A 16,871-nucleotide genomic window follows, 5' to 3' on the forward strand; every position below is an offset into this window, starting at 1 on the left:
CTTATAAAGGTGGAATAATTAAATTTAAATTTAACCTAAACGTGTGAGAGTTAAAATAACAAGTCAATTAAGTAAAAAGTTTAAATTTTAGTGAAAAATAAATATTAAAATATATATTCTTAGACTAAATATGTTTAACAATATACAAATTTTAATTTTTAAATAAAGAATAATGAGGATAAAAATATTATAGTTTAAAATTGACAAAAATAAGCTTTAATATAAAACTGTAATAATTAACGTAAATACTTATAAAGGTGAAATAATTAAATTTTAAATCTCAATATAAATGTGTGACAGCTAACCTACAAGTCAATTAAGTAAAAAAAATTTAAGTTTTAGTGAAAAATAAATATTTAAATTTATATTCTAGTGTTAAAAGCATTTAACGATATATAAATTTTAATTTTTAAATAAAAAATAATAAAAATAATTATAGTTCAAAATTGACATAAATAAATCTTGACGAAAAATTATAACAATTGACGTAAAAACGTATAAAGGTGGAATAACTAAATTTTAAATCTTAATGTAAATATATTAGATTTAACATAATAAGTTAATTAAGTAAAAAATCTAATTTCAATGAAAAATAAACATTTATATTTATATTATCGGGCTAAAAGTATGTAGCGATATTCAAATTTTTATTTTAAGTAAAGAATAATAAAGATAACAATAATTATAATTAAAAGTTATTATTGAAAAGACTTAACGTAAAGTTATAAGAATTAAAGTAAAATCTTATAAACGTGAAATAAGCAAATTTAAAATCTTAATGTAAATGTATGAGAGTTAACGTAACAAGTGGTAATAATAATTTTTTGAATTAATTAATTAAATATAATTTTAATATTAAAAAAAATAATGTTCTTATAGTTTAAAGTAAAAAATAAAATTAAATTAAAAGTTAAATAACTTTTAAAATAAACTAAACAAATTTAAAAATTATCTACATTGTTATCATAAAATGGATAAATTTAGAAATTATATATATTGTTTACATATTAACTTGTTATACAGGTTTTTATTATTTTTTAAAAAATTTATTAATTGATTTTACAAGAAGGTCATACTTACTATAGTGTTCACCTCGAAACTATACATCTAATTTACAAAGCCATTTTCATATCGTCTGCCCTAATAGAGCACACCACAAAAAATTTTCATTCAAGAGTGGAGAACTAAAGAAGTCAGCCACCTAAATTTATTAACGAGCTTGGTTATAGAGATAATGATGCTCTTATAATGTATGCTCTATAGCTAATTGATTGGACATAGAGGAATATTATGCTATTTTAAGTATTACATTTATGAATAAAGGTATTTTTTTAACTTTATATTTGTGTATAATTGTTATAAGATACTATTAATATAAAGTTCAGGTAATAAATATGTTTTGTAAAAGAAATGGTAAAATTTTATAATTATGAAAATTTTTATTGCATCAAAGTATTATTCTTCAATGTTTTTAGTCAATGCTTTATCAAGCTTGGAAATTGATAAATCTAAGAGATCGACACATGATGATGCCCTTCACTTATGAAGTTGTGTAATCAATCTCATAACTTAAAGAATGAGATAGTTGAAAGCTTAAAAGATGAGACCTTAAAATTAGTAATTAATAAATACCTCATCAAATATTAAATAACATGATTAAGTTGCCTTTGATCATCATAGCAAAACTAGAGGTCTTTTTATCATTGACTTGTTGACTCACTCAAGGTCAACTTTAACAAAAATATGTTTATACTATGACAAATGGATCTTACTTAACTAACTTATATACTTTGGATAAGTCACTCATGATCATATAATGTTTGAGGTAATCATTAGGCGAAACACATATGATTTGTTTAGATAAAAAGTGTCACCTAATAAATCTAAGAGTTATATTGAATGTAATTGATAAACTTGGTTATCTACTTAATTTAATATATCATGATTTGTTGAGTCACTCAAGATTATTGTATGTTAAATGGGATCCTAGCCCATTAAGAAATTAAGAAATTCTTGATTTAATAGTGATGCTTATTATTTTGAATAAAATAGGGGGAGAAACCTACTATAAGAGTTAGATTTTTATTTAAATGCATAAATCACTTATGCATTGAATTTTTAGTTATTCAGTAGCTAGAAACATGAGTAGCGGTGTATCACTTTGTACCATATTGGATGCTTAAAAAGACCTAACATGCCAAATTTCTTAAATTGGCTTAGAAATTGAGTCATTTTCAAAGTAAAGAAAAAATGTATGACCTTAAAAAAGCTTTACCAAAAACTCCTACAAAGGATGCTAATGATAAAATATGGAATTCTTATTAAAATCACTAGAAATATGCTTATGCTTTGCACTCAGGTGGTATAACAGTGTATTATGTCAAAATAAGGGTTGTATGATACCTGCATAATTATGACTTGCCTTATAAAAAGAAATAATGACGTTGTCAATTTCATTTTTAGTACTACAAAAAAATTTCATGTACAACCCCTATTAAGCATGAGACAAAATAACACTTCTCAATTGCAACAAAACTGATCATTCAAGAAAACCCTACAAAAGCGATCTGTACAACCTTAATAAAAACATAAACACAAAAGAACCAACTAGTATAAACAATTGTAAAACCCTTGTCAAGCATGTTTCTCAACTGCAACAATACTGATCATTCAAGAAAACCTTGTAAAAGCAATTCATACAACCTCAATAAAAACATAAAACACAAAAGAACTAACTAAGAGAAGCAACTGTACAACCCCCATCAAGCATGAGGCAAAATAACATTTCTCTACTGCAACAAGACTAATCATTCAAGAAATCTTTGTAAAAGCAATCTGTACAACCCCAATAAAAGCATAAAACATAAAGGAACCAACCAGTAAAAACAACCAATTATAAAGCATTATACAATGTGAAGGGTTTAATAGTAGTTTTAATCATTCTTTACATTCATTCCCACCTTAAAAACAAAATGCATTCTTCAACATAATTTGTTAATACATTGCCGTCATTCTAAGTATATACAAAATCAGGATGGTTTGTTATATATTGCCATCATTTTAAATATATACAAAATTCATCATGTAAGTGTTTTACATAGCATGTGCCTTGATGCAAAAATATAAGGCATTGTAACATGTGGCTGGCAATCTAAATTCATTGGTTGGTTGGCGAGCACGAGTGGGTAAAAGTTTTAATTCAAGTGGTTGTAGCATCAAAGATTAGGTTTGGAGTGTGGCCTACATCTATAAAGTCACAGTAAGTAATTTTAGTATAGAACTCTTATTTGATTCTTGTATGTGCTTTTGTTATACCTAGTTTTATATTTTTTGATAGGCGATTCTTTTTTCTAGCTTGCGCTACTGTGCTTTTGAGGTGTGCTGTCTAAGAAAAGCTTTTTGACTCTATGATTGCTTATTGGTGATGTTGGAGGTTTTTGGTTTTGTAATTTAGATGTTGGTGGAGGCGTTGTTGATACAGTTGCACTAGCAACAATGGGAGTTAGAGATTGTTGGTCTTCGATTCATCGTAGTCAAAACATTTTGTAATTGGCAAGGCTTGCTTTTAATGTTCTTAAGGTCAGACCTAAAATGAATATTCTTGTCTTTTGGATCAGGGCTTTTATAGGTCCAGGCAATGGCATTCGATTGATAGTCTTCAATGCTGCAAGCTTTGTAATTGTAGCTCCCACTGATTTCTTTACCGGTTTTCCAAATGCCATCAATTCCATTTGTCTAATAAGATCTTCTACAATGAATTGTATGTAGTATATAAAAGAGATAAATATTACTAGAAAGTGAAATCAATAGTGGATAAAACTATTTTGCTAGTTGAAGTAATACAGTCGTATTTGTATTCACAAACAATGCAGTAAAAGTTTTTCTTAAGTTTAATTGTTCAAGAAAAATCAAAACCAGTAGTGAATGTTTTTGATTTGCAGTCAACGAACAAAAAATTTTTGAAAAGTTAGTTTAAGCTTTCCACAGTTTCTTATGTACCAAACATAGTATTCTTGATTAAAAGGGAAAAGTTGTTTCTTGAATCCAGAATGTTATAATTTTAGTTCTTGATTTCAAAAAGTGTAATTCACATCTAAAGGGAAAAACTTTCATTAAGTATGAAAAAAAATTGTCTTAGTAAAAGTGTTAATGTAAAAAACATCAATTCCATTTGTTTACTTTTATTGGCATTGGTGTTTTCTCTTCATATTGCGCACACGAGTATTTTCCAACACTAGAAACACAACCCTACTTCGTATTCATCACAAGAATTGTAATATCATCTATTTATGCAATTGATATTAGTTATCATGGTTGTCACTTTGAACCTAATGTACTGGAATGTGCATAAATTCTTAGGTAATGATCAATGGATGGCTTTCGCTTTACGTTTCTCAAGATAAACCTCCAATTATGATTTGTTTGAATCAAAAATGAAAAAAATTTAACTTAAAATCATTTATAAGATTATAAAACCATTTAACGCGAATAATTAGGCTTTCGAAGGCATGAGTGACTATAAATGGACTTATCTTGTCAATGCATGGCTTTGGCTTCAAGTTTTCCAAGGCTAACATCCAATTATGATCTGTTTTAACAAAAAATGAAACAAAATTTAACTTAAAATCATTTATAAGATTATAAAATCTTTGAAAGCTAGTAATTAATCTTTCAAAGGTATAAGTGACTATATATGGACTTTTCTTATCAATAGATGGTTTTCACTTTACGTTTTTGAGGTAAACATCCAATTATGATCTATTGCAAGTGAAAATAAAAAAAATTAACTTAAAATCATTTATAAGATTATAAAACTATGTAAAACGAGTAACTAGTCTTTCAAAAGTATGAGTGACTATAAATAGACTTTTCTTATCGATGGATAGCTTTCACTTCACATTTCTCAAGATAAATATCCAATTATACTATGTTTTACCCAGAAATAAAAAAACAAGTTTAACTTAAAATCATTTATAAGATTATAAAACCATTTAAAGTGAGTAAATAATCTTTCAAAGGCATGAATGACTATAAATGAACTTTTCTTGTCACTGAATGACTTTGCTTCATGGTTCTCTAGGCAAACATCCAGTTATGATCTGCTTTAACAAACAATGAAAAACAATTCAACATAAAATGATGTATAAGATTATAAATCCATTTAAAGCAAGTAATTAGTTTTTCGAATATATGAGTGACTATAAATGGACTTTTCTTATTAATGGATAGCTTTTGCTTCACGTTTTTCAAGACGAACATTTAATTATGATCTGTTTTAACCAAAAATGAAAAAAAAATTAACTTAAAATCATTTATAAGATTATAAAATCATTGAAAGCAAGTAACTAGTCTTTTAAAGGCATGAGTGACTATAAATGGACTATTCTTATCAATGGATGGCTTTCGCTTTATGTTTCTCAAGAAAAACATCCAATTATGATCTGTTTGAATCAAAAATGAAAAAAAATTCAACTTAAAATCATTTAGAATATTATAAATCTATTTAAAGCATGTAGTTAGTTTTTCGAAGGTATGAGTGACTATAAATAGACTTTTCTTGTCAATGGATGGTTTTTGTTTTTGTTTTACGTTTCTTAAGATAAACATCCAATTATGATATGTTTTAATTGAAAATGAAAAAAACTTCAACTTAAAATGATTTATAAGATTACAAAACTATTTAAAGCAAGTAAGTAGTCTTTCGAAGGCATGAGTGATTATAAATAAACTTTGTTTGTCGATGGATGGCTTTTACTTCATGTTTCTTGAGGCAAACATCTAAATATGATCTATTTTAGCCAAAAAAGAAAAAAAGTTTAACTTAAAATCATTTATAAGATTATAAAACCATTCAACACGAGTAATTAGGCTTTCGAAAGTATGAGTGACTATAAATAGATTTTTCTTGTCAATAGATAGCTTTTGCTTCATGTTTCTCAAGGCTAACATCTAATTATGATCTGTTTTAATAAAAAATGAAAACAAATTCAACTTAAAATCATTTAAAAGAGTATAAAACCATTGAAAGCGAGTAACTAGTCTTTCAAAGGCATGAGTGACTGTAAATGGACTTTTCTTATCAATGGATGGCTTTCGTTTCACATTTCTTGAGACAAACATCCAATTATGATTTGTTTTAACTAAAATTGAAAAAGAATTCAACATAAAATGATTTATAAGATTATAAATCCATTTAAAGTGAGTAACTAATTTTTTGAAGGAATGAATAACTATAAATTGACTTTTCTTGTCATTGGATGGCTTTCGCTTTATGTTTTTCAAGGCAAACATCCAATTATGATATGTTTTAGCCAAAAATGAAAAAAAAATTCAACTTAGAATCATTTATAAGATTATAAAACTATTGAAAGCGAGTAACTAGTCTTTCGAAGACATAAATGACTATAAATGGACTTTTCTTGTTAAAAGATGGCTTTCATATCCAAAATTGTTAGAGAATCCATTAAAATGACAAAAATCTAAATAAGGAAGAGAGGAAAAATAAATTAATGGGAAAATCTAAAAAAGATAACTTCAAAGAAAAAGAGTAAAAGTTTTAGAAACTTAGATTGTCTCTCAAGAAGTGTGTTTTTATAGTCATTAACTTGACTATAGTACCCCTTTTTGCCGTTCTTCATCCATAGAATAAGGCTTGAGGCTTAGTCCATTAACCATGAATGTGTTAGTATCCTTGCTATCAATCTCTATTATACCACAAGGATAAACCTTCACCATATTAAAAGGACTCAACAATCTTACCTTGCGTTTCCATGGAAAAAGCTTGAAGTGTGAATTAGAAAGTAACACTTGCTATCAAACCTCAAAATCAAGACAATTGGGAGGTGGTTGAAGATGCTCCTTATGTGACTGCTTGGTTCTGATATGTAGAGGTGGTGGCTTTAACTTAAATATTGGTGCTTGCTCATTTCTTGGTGGAAAAATAGACTTACCCTTGCCCTCATCAAGTCAATCCACTATATATCAACTATTTGTAGAAGCAAGATGCTTAATCGCATTAAAAATATTAGACTCAACTACCCCCTATCCAACTTTAAAAGTTATCTTTCCTTCTTTCACATCAATGATTGCGCTTGCAAAATCCTAGAATGGTCACCCAAGATTAGAGGAATTTTCACATCCTTTTCCATCTTAAGCACAATGAAGTCCACCAGAATGTAGAAATGCCCAACTTTAACCAACACCTCCTTTATAATCCCAATAAGGTACCTAATTGTTCTGTCTGCTAACTATAAGAAACTGTAATAGGTTATATCTTTTTAAGTCCAAGTTTTCTTGTAGTAGACATGGGCATAATTGAAACACTAACACCCAAATCACACAAATATTTAGAAAATTTAAAACTGCCAATAGTACAAGGGATAGAAAAACTCCTTGGATCCTTAAGCTTTGGTGAAAGCTTATTTAGGATTGTGGCACTGCATTTCTTAGTAAGTACAACTGTCTTAAAATCTTCTAATTTCCTCTTCTTAATCAAGATGTCTCTTAGGAACTTAACATAGCTTGGCATCTGTTCCAAAGCTTCAATAAAAAAGATATTGATCTAAAGCTTTTCGAATATCTCAAGAAAGTTTTGGAACTGCTTGTCAAATTTGGCTTCTAAAATCATTGAAGAAAGGGTGGCGATGGTGGGCCAGGCTTGGCTTTTTCCCCTTGAGCTTATGCATCAGAATTCTCAACTATTGTTTCCTTTTCAATAAACTTACTTGGTGAATTTGCTTACTTACTATTACCTTTCATTTATTTGCCACTCCTAAGGGTGATTGTATTACAATGCTCCTTACTTTCTATTTTGGGATTAGATTTAGTGTCACTTGCTAAGGTTCTTTGAGAACCCAAAAGAAAAAGAAAGATTTTCCTACTCTACAAGACACCAGTTTCCATAAACACTTAGAGTTCAATAGTTGCATCATAGCCTACAAATTAGCCATTGAGCTCAGCTTACTTTATTATTTACATAAAAACCCATATAACCAAACTAAACTTGATAACTACCACAAAAATCTTCCATATATGCTAACTAAAAGTTTATTAAATGTTTTCAATTTTATGGAAGCCAAACTTAGTAGACAACACTCCATAGCAAGCAAGATGAACACCTTGATTTGTTAGGCACTATAAAGAAACCAATCACAAAATCCTACACTCTTCTCTTTTTTTATATTTTTCTCATAAACACAATAACAAGAAATGATTTGTCTATACCTTAAGAAAAACAATAAGAATCTATTGTTCCGAAACACAAACTAAGAAATTCAAAACACAACAACTAATTTGCTAGCAATATAGTTTTAAATACACACTCAAAATAAACATATAAACAATAAAAGTGCCAAACAATAACCTTTGAAAGCAAAACCACAATTAAACACAAACCAGCAAACTTAAAACACAATAAAACTAATTTTCTCACAGTTCAATTTCAAATACACACCCAAAACAAAAATCTATAAACAATACACGTGCGAAAAAATGATCTTTGAAAAAAGAACCTTGAAAAAAGAAAAAAAAGCACGAAGAATCAAGCAAAGAAAGCAATATCAAACAACGGAAAGCAAAATATGATAGAACAAAATATTGGAAAAGGAAAAAATTCTCTCAGCCAAGTCAATAATTCTAAAGGATAAAATGAATTAAAAACCTAAAGAAGATAGCACTGCATTGAGAGGCCAAAAAAACAAGACACCCATATCAATCACACACGTATTAGACTGTACAAAGGAAATTGGTTAAATCCACTTCTTGATAAGCTAAACCATCAAGCATACTATGGCCACAAAAAAAAAAAACAGCACTTCTAAAAATACTTAGATGGAATAAAACCATTGGAGACACGCAGGCAAAAGATTGGAAAACCAAGGCAAAGCCACATGTTTTTTTCCTAAGACAGCGTCCTACATTTTTTTCCCTTTAAATGTAAAAAAAAAACACATTAACCAAAATTGTCCACGTGAAACCCAACGTCTGACACAAAGACACTATCAAGGCTAGAAGCTTTTTCTTTCCCAAGACAAGATCTTGCTTTTTTTTTTTTATCTCTCCAAATGCAAAAGAAAGACACCAACTAAATTTTCACGTGTCAATCAAAAGCGCCCAAGACATGGCACTTAAAAAGGCAAAAAATGTGACCAAGCTTGGAAGCTTTATTAGGGCTTCTTTTTACTTATAGGTAGATAAGGATGATAATGATAAAACCATATGTACAATGTTGGCTAATATGATTAAAATGCCTTGAAGAAAAAGACAACGACAAAGGCACTTCCCATTATAGTGGCAAAATGGTCATTGGAAATAGAATTGCAAGTTTACTTGGCAAGCTTAAAGGAGAATAAGCTCATTAAAATCTCGACTTCAAAAATGTTTATGATTTGAGTTAAACCTTTCTATTATTGCTTGAATATCTTTCTATTTGATACTAGATATGGTTCTTACTTGTGTAACAACATGAAGGAACTAAAGAATAATGGAAAATTGATTAAAGGTGAAGTTGTCGTACAAGTCAAAAACGGGATAAAGGTTGTGATGTTAGCCATAGGGACTTGTCATTTACCTTTACCTTCGAGTTTAATATAGGAACTTAAAGAATATTAAATGTTTCAGCTCTTTCGAGAAACATTATTTCGATTTCATATTTAGTAGTAAATGATTATTTGAAATTTCAAATAAAAGGTAATTATTGTTCTTTTTTACTTAGATAATGTATTTTATAGTAATACAAACTATGCAAATAGTATTATACATTCTTAAACTAGAAAGAACAATACTCAACATAAATGTAAATAAATTGAAATTGGATGATCCAAATTCAAATAAGAAGAGAATCACAAAGTTACAAAAAGGATACTTAGATCCTTTTGATTATAAATAAAATGAAACTTGAAACTTGTGAATATTTTCTCTTTAGAAAAATGACCAAATCACCTTTTAAAGGAAAATATGTTAGAGGAAGATACTTTTATTTCATCACTTTTATCGATGACCATTCTAGGTATGGTTATGTATAGTTGATAAGAATATTCTTATTATTCAATTAGATCAAGGTGGAGAATATCTTAGCTAAGAGTTTATTGACAATTTTAAAGAAAATGGAATTCTTTCTCATTCGATTCCTCCATAAACACCAACAACACAACAACATTTAAGAGAAAAGAAATCAAATCTTATTAGACATGCTTCGATCCATGATGAGAAAGGTAGACCTTCGTACTTTGTTTTGGGCATATGCACTTGAAACTACCATTAACCTTCTAAATAAAGTTTCAACCAAATCAATAAACAATATCCCATATAAGATATGGAAAGCCAAGAGGCCAAATTTATTCTACTTGAAGATTTAGGGATGCATTGCTTATGTGAAGCATGCACAACCTATCAAGCTTAGGGCTAATAAGTAAAATGCATGTCTCTGGGATATCCAAAGGAATCTTTTGGATATTAGTTTTAGAACTCTGTTGAGTAAAAAGTTTTTGTCTCAAGACATACTACTTTCTTAGAAAAAGTAACTACTTGAAAGAAGCAATCAAAGTAAAATAATTCAAGAAAAGGTTCAAGAATCACAAATTCCATAAGAACTTAAGCCCATGATTTGTGCATCATATGCGCAACTAAAGTTCAATTTACATAAAAACTTTGACAATTTATTAAGATACACTAAGCTCTAAAATGACATGGATTTGTCATTAACAAGGATTTATTGCTCATTGATCATAAACCTCCTGCTTATGAGGAAGCAAGTTGGACATTGATTTTGAAAAATAACTAAAGGCCATAAATCTAAAATGGATGCAAACCAAAGATGATCTTACTTCAAGGAAAAGTTTTAAATTCTTGCTAAGTTTTGTCAATTGTTTGAATGGCTTTTCTTAATATGGAGAGTTTGTGGTTTGCGACACAATAATACCTTGAAGAAGAGGTGAGCATATCACCCTCAACAGCCAGAAAGGACAAAGGCAAAGCTAACGAAACCCAATGTTTAAGAAAAGATAACTTCTTATCACTTTTTGTTTTCTCCATATCCCTACTTTCTAATATTAATTTTATATTGAACAAATAAATTTTCATTTACTTTGATACTTTTACTTTCCCTTATTTACCTTTTATTTTTTTTATTTTTTGTTCTTTATTTATTTTTTAGTGAATATCTAAAAAAATCACGAACTATTCAAATTTTTTTTTATATTTTTATTACATTCAATTAAACCTTTATTTGTTTATTTTGAACAAAATAAGTTCTAATGATTAACGATTAATTAATTACTATTAGTTAAAATATTATTTATTATTTTATTCTACGTGATGTTGACATTGGATACTGAAATGCCATAATAGAAGATGACATAGCATAACATGTTAATGTGAAATGATAACATTATCACATATTATTTTTCACTTTTTACGTCAACGTTACATAAATAAAAAACAACAAGTGATACTTTTTACTAATGACGGTTAGTTAACCATTAATCATAATAACTTATTTGACTCAAAATAAAAATATAAAAAATTAATCAAACACAAAAAAAAAACCTTATTTAAATTATTTTGAATATTTCAAAAACTTTTGAAAATATTATGTCATTTTTTTTAGGGAAAAAAAGAAACACAAAAAGCAATAACAAAAGAAGCAACTAACCTAACCTATGCTAACATGTTTCTTCTTCACAAATACCATCTTCCATGGTGTCAATTCTTAGATAGTTTTTCTGCCACTACCCTTCTCCGTTGACATTTTCCTGCAACGCCACTGAACCACAAAAATAACTTGTTTTTTTCTCCTGGATTAGATCTTGTTAAACAACAATCCCTGCCAACATGAAATAGTACCTTTAAAATCAAACATCCAATCCTGTGATCACAGCTAATTCTGTCTAATGCCTCAAACACAACCATACCGCATAAGCTGTAGCTGTATCTCGAAAATCAGCTTTTGGCTTTTGCTACCCAAAGATTTCAGAGGAATGAATCAACTTCCACTGCTGCAGAAATACCTGCATTTTCTTTCGCCTCAAAAGGAGTCTATAGTTAGAGGGCACTAAAACGGAATATTGTGTCATGGGCTGCAGATTTTCAAGCTGAAAGCATGTGAAGTCACTAACGTAACAGGAGTATCATATGCTTCCTCTGAACTTGATGCGTCTAAGAATCAAAGCCATGTGTAATTGGCATGATTCGCATAAGAGGATAGCAAAATCAAACAGAGAATCACAACTCTGGAGTCTTAGACCATGTATCTTTTAATTTCCGAAGAAATTGAATATCAGCACATTCACCGAGGCCATCAAAAGAAGAAACATGATCTACTAATAAAAACGAAGAAGTTGAAAAGAGAAAGCAAAAGGGTGAGCACAAAAGCAAGCTAAGGTCATACATTCTTTAATTTTTTCATCTTAGAAGGTGGCCATCGCCCCTTCTTCCTCATCTTCCTCTTGCGAAGAAGCCGCTTTCTACGAAGCCTTATTTTCTTGGCCAGCTTCATCCTCATCTTCTGCTCCATCATCTGCTGCGCCTTGGACTCTGACTCTAACGGCAGCTGTTCCACTGGCAAAGCTTCCTTCTTGCTTTCCGAGGGAGGCCGAGGCTCGCCACCGGTACTTGCAGCAGATGCTTTTACAGTCATCACAAATCTTTTCTTGTTGGGGAGAAACTGTGTACGAATTAGACATTTCGAGGGAGGATGATCAACTGCTTTTAGCCGCATCCTGGAAACTGACACCCAACACAAAGTTTTCAAACATTTTCCGTCTTTGAAGAATGAAGCCAAGAATGTGTACGTTACATTTACAGTGAATCATCGAAGGCATCACAATGTCAACAGGTAGTTCGATGAAAAGCCCCAGAGAAGATCAAGTTCAAAGAGAGAGGGACTTACTTGGTGAAACAGCGATGGGCAAGGATGCTGCGCAAGAAGAAACTGGGGAAGTAGATAGACATGGAAACGTATTAAAGCTGAGGAGAGCCATTACCTTGCAACTCTCTAAAACATTAGTCCTTTGGTATTGGATAAGCCTGATAAATGCTCTTTTTCTTTCTACACACCACGGAAACAATAGATAAAATGCTACAGGTGGATTTTATTTAGTAATAATTGAAAAAAAAAAAAAAGCCTTGATGGGCCTACGTTCTACGCTGCTGCCCACTAAGTCATGGACGTATCCAGATGAAGTATATTAAACTTTAAAGAATTAACTCATCCAAAACGTTAAACAGTTTGACAATGAAGTCATTTTAAAATGTATTAATTCTAAATAATAAATTAATTTAATTCTATAATTTTAAGTATTAGAATTAATACTAGATTTTGGCATTATATATATATATATTATGCTTGGTATAATGTATTCATTATCATGCTTGGTAAAAAAGATGAAAAAAATACTATTCATTTCATTAACTATTTTTTCTATGAATTGTTTGGTAGAGTCAAAAAATAAAATAAACGAAAACGAAAACGATGTTATTTTATCATTATACCTTTTGTAAGTTAAGATAAAAAGATAAAATCTAAAAAGTCATGAATAATCTAGTAAATATGTAACAAGTAATTGACCATCAAACTATCTAGGAAGTCTTTCAACTAAAAATTAGTCAATTTAGTCCATGTCCTTTATGTTAGGAAGATAAGCTTAAAGTAAAAGTAATCAAGAGGGGGAGAATTGGTTGTAAATTAAAAGTTTCCTTTTTTTAAAGTAACTTTGAAAGTGTAGTAGAAATATAAGAATTAGAATAAAAAAAGTAGAGTATGAAACAATTAAGTAAAGTGTGAAAAGGTAAGAGTACTCAGCCAAATTTTTATAGAGATTCAGCCTTTCAATGCTTATGTCCCTTCCTTTGATAACACAAGGAGTTCAAATCTATTATTAACTTGCCTTTTCAACAAAGTCAGATATAACTTTTACAACTTGCCTTTTAACAGGATCAAGTATAACCTTTATAACATGTCTCTTAATAGGATCAGGCATAACCTTAACCATAACACTACCTTTACACAAGATATAGCCTTTTAAAGGATAAAGAAAAACCTTTTACCTTTTGCTTGGAGGTATAACCAATACAATAGTGGATTCTTAAGTGCCTCTAGCTTAAAACCTTTATAAAGGTTAGTAAAGACGTTTAGACTCAAAAGATTAGAGTTTTTTGAAAAGAAATGAATAATGAAAGAAGATTTAAGCTCAAGAAGTATTAGCTGAAGGATAAAAATGTGATCTTTATGTTCTGCCCTTTCTCAAAGAAATGAATTTTATGCTCACAGCCATTTTAATTGTTTTTCCTCTCTTTCGCTCTTCAAAGATGATTCAAATCATTCAAGTTCTCTTATTTAACGTTCTCAAGATAGATATTTATAGGTCTTGTGATTTCTTGCTCATTGGAGTGAATTTTGAATCAACTTTCGTACGTTTTAGTTAGCTTGCACATTTTTGTTGCACATGGAGAATCGATTCTTTGATCATGAGTAATTGATTCTTCATAAAATCTGGAGCTTTCTGTCACTAAGGGAATCGATTCTTCTTTTTAAAGATTTCAGTTCTTCCACTATTGATTGGAACCAAAATTTGAATTTCATCTTAACTTTGATACTCTTATTTTATCCATTTGCCCCATCTCTTTCTTGGTCACTAAGTTTCTGATCTTTGCTTTTGGTACTTCAAGAACCAATATCTTCTCCATGTAAAATTGATTTTTTTTTTAGACTTGTGCTCTTTGGTTCATTCTTCACACAAAATCGACTTTTGCTACTTAGAGAATTGATTCTTCCTTGTTCACATTTCTACCTTCTACATTATGTTCTCTTAGAATCGATTTTTGCTCTTTGAGGTGTTGGTTCTTCCCAATTTCTAAAACTTCTGTTTGCTTTAAGAATTGACTTCTCCCATCTTTAAAATTGATTAAAAATAATAAATTTATCTTTTATCTCATTTAATAATCAAATCTTTGTTTTGAAGAATTCAATTCTTAGGTTGGCACTTTATGTTTGAAAACAAGAAATCTTTAGGAAAACTTAGAAACACTTCTTTAACTCTAAACACATTATCATTCACTTTCAAACCATGTTCAATCAATCTTAGCATTTAAATATGTTTTTCTGTTTAAGCTTATCTTTAAAATATCTTTGGGAATTTTCTTCATATTCAAGAACATTTTTCAATCATTTTCAAAGCATATTTAGTTCAATGAATTTTGTCATTTTAAAACAAGAATAAAACTAACCTCTTCTTTTTTGATATGACAAAATTAAGAGCTAAATTTGATCATTGAAAAACTTCCCTTGAAATTGTGCTCTAAATTTCAAAACATTTCAGAACTAGGGTAAAAGAATTGAAAATATTTTTCTCAAGTAAAGCTCCCCCCAAATCTGTGCTCTTTTCAAAAAGATTTATATTTAACTAAATCATTTTGAAAAATCCAGCCATGAGATTTAGAGAAGTAAAGCTAGACAAATTTACTCACAATACTCTCTCCTTTTTTATTATATAAAAAAAGAGTAGAAAATTGATTATAAACAATATACAACTCATAGAGAAAATGCAACATTAGTAGCAAAAGTTTAGGTATAGATTAAACATCATTTAAGGAAAGAGTATATAGACATTCATAGCAAGAGAGTTCAATCAATCATGAGCCAACACAAAGAAATGCGATCAAAAGAGATATTTCATTAAGTAAAGAATACACAAAGTATCATTTGTAATACAATCATGTTAGTACAAAACAAAATATATGCAAATGTTGTGTAATGGAAATGCTTTTAAGGTTTCAAAGGAGGATTAGAGTCAAAACTTGAGTTAGAGTTATGGTTTTTTAAGTTTGTCATATAAAATTTTTTATTTTAAGACAATTTTCATTGGTTTTTGGATATTTGAGCCAATCTGTTTCGGAGTTTAAGCATATGTTTGTCTAGTTTCATGAAGGAAACAATGCACAAATCAATCATCTGTTCAAGATTTTAGGTGTAGTTCTCCATTATTGCATCAACCTTTTTGTTGGTTTCATCAAACTTTTTTAACCAACTTCTCTCTTAACTATCCATCTCAGCATAGAAGAACTAATGTGCACCTTCAAGCATGTATTTCGTACTGGGTAATCCAAATGGACCTTCATATGCCCTTGGAGGAGGTTTATAAGGAAATGAAGAATCCATTAGTAAATCAAATATATCAAAAATTGTTTTTGAGTGAACTTTATCAGACTTTTCTTTTTAACCTACTGCTTGTGCTTCTTTTCTTTCAATTTTATCTTTATGCTAAATATTTTTCCTCATCCATTCATTGTTGATAACATCATATTCAAAATGAAGTTTTCCAATTGCCTTTTGATCAAGATTATTGACTTTCTTAACCATTACTTGTTTGTTCAGTGAAATATCGACTTTCATCTTGTCTAAAATCTTTAAGATGACTATTCCATAAGGTAGATTGTTTCTTCCTCCTCTGGCTATTAATTCTATATCTTTGTAAATGAAATATGCTAGATCAATTGGAGTACATCTCTTGATATGATGCATGAACCACATGTATTTAGCTGTCACTGTATTACTCTTGTGATTGAATGGTTTTAGTGTTTATGTGACTATGAAATGCAAAATTTTGTCATTTGCATTAAGTCTTGGTAATGCTCTTTGTATTCATCATTAAAGTGATTGGACCAATCAAGAACTCAACTTCTAGTTGATCTTATAAGATTTTGGTGTCTTCATTAATTTGAATGATAGAATCTCTTTTGATAGGTTTCAACTTCAACAATTTTTGCAACAAAGTTGGTGTGATGATGATCTCTTTTCCATTAACCAAAGTAACAATTGAATCGTTATGGCCCCTGATATCTTTATCAACATCTCCTTGATATTCAGTGGTTGCATT

The 16,871-nt window shown here is 29.4% G+C and overlaps 1 protein-coding gene across 1 annotated transcript; it reads right to left on the reverse strand.

Moving 5' to 3' along the window:
- Positions 1 to 12,228: 12,228 nt before the first annotated feature.
- On the reverse strand, positions 12,229 to 13,059 carry PSRP5 (plastid-specific 50S ribosomal protein 5). The gene is made up of 2 exons (XM_021441774.1): positions 12,887 to 13,059; positions 12,229 to 12,723 (listed from the first exon to the last, which is right to left on the reverse strand). The coding sequence occupies exons 1-2, from the start codon at positions 12,975 to 12,977 to the stop codon at positions 12,380 to 12,382; spliced, it is 435 nt and encodes a 144-aa protein (XP_021297449.1). The 5' UTR covers positions 12,978 to 13,059; the 3' UTR covers positions 12,229 to 12,379.
- Between the last annotated feature and the right edge of the window lie 3,812 nt (positions 13,060 to 16,871).

Source organism: Theobroma umbraticum, unplaced genomic scaffold, assembly GCF_002168275.2.
Source record: "Theobroma umbraticum cultivar Fairchild unplaced genomic scaffold, ASM216827v3 scaffold_89.0, whole genome shotgun sequence".
NCBI classification, from domain to species: domain Eukaryota; kingdom Viridiplantae; phylum Streptophyta; class Magnoliopsida; order Malvales; family Malvaceae; genus Theobroma; species Theobroma umbraticum.